The sequence below is a fragment of the Wolffia australiana genome, chromosome 16, assembly GCF_029677425.1.
Source record: "Wolffia australiana isolate 7733 chromosome 16, ASM2967742v1".
In the NCBI taxonomy this organism is placed as follows: domain Eukaryota; kingdom Viridiplantae; phylum Streptophyta; class Magnoliopsida; order Alismatales; family Araceae; genus Wolffia; species Wolffia australiana.
The window spans coordinates 7,217,969-7,222,436 of NC_135850.1; the positions used below are offsets into that span (position 1 = coordinate 7,217,969).

General features: G+C 46.2%; 1 protein-coding gene across 1 annotated transcript; it reads right to left on the bottom strand.

Moving 5' to 3' along the window:
- Window positions 1-949: 949 nt before the first annotated feature.
- On the bottom strand, window positions 950-4,128 carry NIR1 (nitrite reductase 1). The gene is made up of 3 exons (XM_078588091.1): window positions 3,664-4,128; window positions 2,492-2,846; window positions 950-2,141 (listed from the first exon to the last, which is right to left on the bottom strand). The coding sequence occupies exons 1-3, from the start codon at window positions 4,013-4,015 to the stop codon at window positions 1,079-1,081; spliced, it is 1,770 nt and encodes a 589-aa protein (XP_078444217.1). The 5' UTR covers window positions 4,016-4,128; the 3' UTR covers window positions 950-1,078.
- Between the last annotated feature and the right edge of the window lie 340 nt (window positions 4,129-4,468).

Sequence of the window (4,468 nt, forward strand, 5' to 3'; positions counted from 1 at the left end):
CATCAATCTATATCTTAACTCAAACATTTTAACAGGGCCTATGATTGATTCTTTATAGACTGACCAAAATTAGTGAAAATAATTATGTATTCGTTTATAATATTTTTACAACTATAATTTAGAAAATAAATCTTAACTCATAACTTAGTACTAAATCTCTTTGTAACCTAGAATCTTCATCGAATACTTTGTTGACTAGTCTCATGCAGAGATAATGGGAGAGAAATAAAGAATGATGCAATTTACCAAATAAGCCTCTCAAAATATATAACTTGCATTAAGTGAAGAATAAAATAAATGACTGTAAAATTAATATATTTACAAAAAACATTGAAGATAACTGGGATTATATTTTATCTATCTTGTCAAACAAAGTTATATTAGTAAAATTCAAAAAAACAAGAAATTCTATGGGATAAAGGTTTTCATTAAGGTATCTAAGATTTTTGGCGGATGTTGAATGGAGAATATTTAAATCTTCCACATAGTTTTGACATAATTAAAGTTGGGAATACAGAAAATGTTTGTAGTGAAAATAACTGTGTAAGATCTGAGCCAATGTAATCCATTTCTGCAAGCACTCCTAGAGGAAAAGGTGAAAGACGAAACAGCAAGCGAGTGGAAGACATAAAAACAGATATCAGTTATCTTAGGGTTTTAAATAAGTCAAATTAAAAAAAGAAATAAGATGGGAACAATAATGGCGATAATAGCAAAATTCTTAAAGCTTATAAATCACTCTTTTTATGGACGTAGTTATGGCTGGAATATGTTGGAAAAATAAGATGATATTGATGAAGATAATGGTGATTAAGGTTAGGATTGGATACCTAATACCATGATTACATTATGGGCCATCAATATTTAATGGGATTCAATTATGGCTGCAGAAGCTTGGAGAAACAAGAAGATGGTGATGATGTGGGTCATCATGGAAGAGATTAGAGTCTGCATGCAAAATATCCAAAGTACATAAAGACCCATAAATATCAACTTTGACATATTGCCCAAACATGATAGATACATAAACAAGTAGGTAGATCTAAAGGTGAAGAAGAGATCTGTAGCCTTGAACCCCTCAGGCACCTGCTCTCTCGTCTTCATCATCATCGTCATCCATGTCCCTGCGCTCTGCGCCAAAGCGCTCCACAAGGAGATCAATAAGGACAGGGACAATAGACTTGCAAGGCACAGCCTTCCTATACAAGTTTCCCATGTGAGAGTCCGCTCCAATTTGGCCACCCACAAAGATGTCCACCCCTTCACATATCTTGCCTTGTTCATCTCTGGCCATACACCCCATCAGCCCAATATCGGCAATCTGCACCTGGGCACAGCTGTTGGGGCAGCCCGTCCAGTGGATCCTGACGCTCTGCCCCTCGGGCATCGCCACCCTCCTCTCGACAGCCGCCGACACCCGCTCCGCTCGGGCCTTGGTTTCAATGATAGCCTGCCCACAGAACTGGCTGCCAGTGCAAGCCACTTGCCCCCGTGTAAGCGGACCCGGCTCCGAAGAGAGCCGGCCATTGATCAGTGGCTCGCCCAGCAGCGCCGCCACTCTCTCCTCCTTGACATTAGGGAGGATGACGTTCTGCTCAACCGTCAGTCGCAGCTCACCAGTCCCGTACTCGTCGGCAAGCCGTGCGAGCTCGAGCATCTCTGCTGCACTGAGGCGGCCAACTGGAACGTGGATTCCGACGAAGCAGAGCCCAGGCTGCTTCTGAGGGTGGACGCCGAGGTAATCACGGCGGCGCCAGTCGCGGCGAGGAAGCTCCGCCACCTGCGGCACAGCATGAGGGAGGTAGCCATCTGGCATCCTGCGCTCAATCTCGGCACGGAATTGTTCGATGCCGAGCTCATCGATTAGCCACATCATGCGGGTCTTCTGGCGGTTTCCTCGGGAGCCAAGGTCCCGGTAGGCCGCGAGGACGGCGGCGCAGGCAGGAACGACGGCGTGGGGGGGAACCCAGGCATCGAGTGGCAGAGCCTCAGCCCAACGCTTGGGGCTGATGAAGCCACCGACCAGCAGGTTGAAGCCAAGCTCGCCATCACGCATGGCTGGGATATAGGCAAGGTCATTGATGTGTGGGTGCTCATAAAGATCGTGTGAGCCTACCACGCACACATTCCACTTCCTTGGCCTGTGGAAGGAACAATCATAGACAATGAGTATGAATACAATTATGATAGTGATAATGCTGGTGACGACAATGTCATTTGTGCAGGAGATTTCTGCTTGAGAATGGAAGGTTTTTATGATGCCTGAAGACATCAAGAAGATGATAATGATGATTACGATAACATGAACGAGCTGATATCTGCCAAGAAGACGAAGATTATGATGATGAGGACATACATATCTCAGCATGAAATGATGGTGATATTGCAGGCAGAAATATGCCGTCATGACGAAAATCATGAAGATGAAGATGATGATAATGACGATATCTAAGATACGTCAGTAGAAAGAAAGAGCGCACTTGGAACTCACAGGTTGGTGACGTCAGGGTTGCCCTTGCCATTGCCAGTGATGAAGCGGGAGAGCAGATGATTGAAGGGTCGAGTGTCGACGATCTCCTCAGGATCGAAGCCAGCGAGTGGGTTGCCTACGGCATTGCGGACATTGTCCATGCCACTCTGGAGGCTGTTCAGGCCCACACTAGCGAGCCCCTCCATTATCGAAGGCGCATCCTCAAGCCGAACACCTCTTATTTGCCAATTCTGCCTCGTAGTTACATCGGCGCACCCCTCTTCCTCGTACCCGTCTATCACTTTGGCCAGGTACCTCACTTGTTCACTCGTCGTCACCCCATTTGGCAACTTCAGCCTCATCATGAACCTCCCATCTGCGCCAACAAACCAACCGATATTAATATAATCACGATTACATTATCATGGCAGGATGAATGAGTCTTCACCAACCCAAATCTAGCCTATGGGATAGTAATGATTGATCATGATGACCACAGAAGATACAGATGATACTAATGGATGAAAGATTGGGTTTTCCACGTCACTAACGAACTCTGCCCTGGGAAATCAGATAAAACACGTCTGCATAATCATGATCACATAATGGGGATCCAGGAGACCATGACGATGATATGAGTTTTTGCTTCATTCTATCTTCACTGGGTCCATGGGACTCTGATGACTGGTTGCGGTGATGATCGATGATACTGATAATGATGAGTTGGGGGTTTCGTCTCATCAATGAAGATGATGATGGATGATGGCTGATGTTTCTCTAATCGGACATAGGGAACGATTTAGGAAAAACAATCATATCATCAAAAATGGTTATAATGATGGTGTCCCGATGATTCATCCACATGATGAGCGCACAAATGATTACCCAGAGCCGATTAAGATGACAATGTGGACGCAAAATGAAACTATCATCTGCTAGCAGAGATTACAACAACGATGATCGATGGTCTCGAAGATAATCGAGATGATAATAATGGGATATCGACATTTACGACTATGATCTAATGGATACTTTGTCATCTTGAACGGAGAAAACCCCTCAAAATTACGCGGACTTTGTCATCTTGAACGGAGAAAACCCATCAAAATTACGCGGACTTTGTCATCTTGAACGGAGAAAACCCATAAAAAATTACGCGGATTTGGAAAATAAATTCGATGATGGTTGCTTACACTGGTGCTTGCGGCGGTGGAAGAGGCCGAGCCACTTGAGGCGGACATCGATGTCATCCTTGGAGAGCTTCGACGAATCAAGCTCTTCCATGGACATGGAGGCGAGCTGGCGAAGCCCGCCCTCCATGAACAGAGACATGGGTTCCTTCTCAAGCTTCACCTTCTCCTGAGGATTAATTCCCTCGCGAAACTTCTCTTTGACGACCCAGTAGCCTTCTTCCCTCTTCTCCACTCGCTGTTCAAGCCGAGAAACTTGGGCCGGTGCCTCGGCCGGAGTAGCAGCGGCGCGGACGGCGGTCCGCCGGCGCCAGAACGCCGTTGGGAGCTTGAGCGAGGCTGTGGAGGAAGCCATGGTGGTGAGTTCATGGTGTTGGGGAGATGGGTTCTTAACGGGGATGAAGGAAAGTGAAGGAAGGAAGAAGGGGGCTCTTCGATCTTCCAAAGGGTCGGATTTTCTGCGGTTTTGGGTGGCCAAGAGGCGATCCCAAGGAGAAAGGGGCGGCCTTTACTCTTGATTTGAGATCCTTCAAAGTGGGTGCAGGCTTTTGGGGGGTGGGGGAGCCACAGGTTGTGGGATTTGTAAACTACTTGGGACACTTCTGGGTAGGGACCGGTCAGGCTGACCCGTCAGCGCGCCCGCTTGTGAACTCGGGCCTTTATTTTCTTTGACTTCTTAGCATTGATGAATCGTTTCTGACTTCGTACTTCTGCATTTTAATCTGAATTGACTGCATAACACGAATCTGAATCTGAATTGACTTTTTGCAGAACCTGACTCCTCTTTCGTCCCTTGCCGTCATCAGTC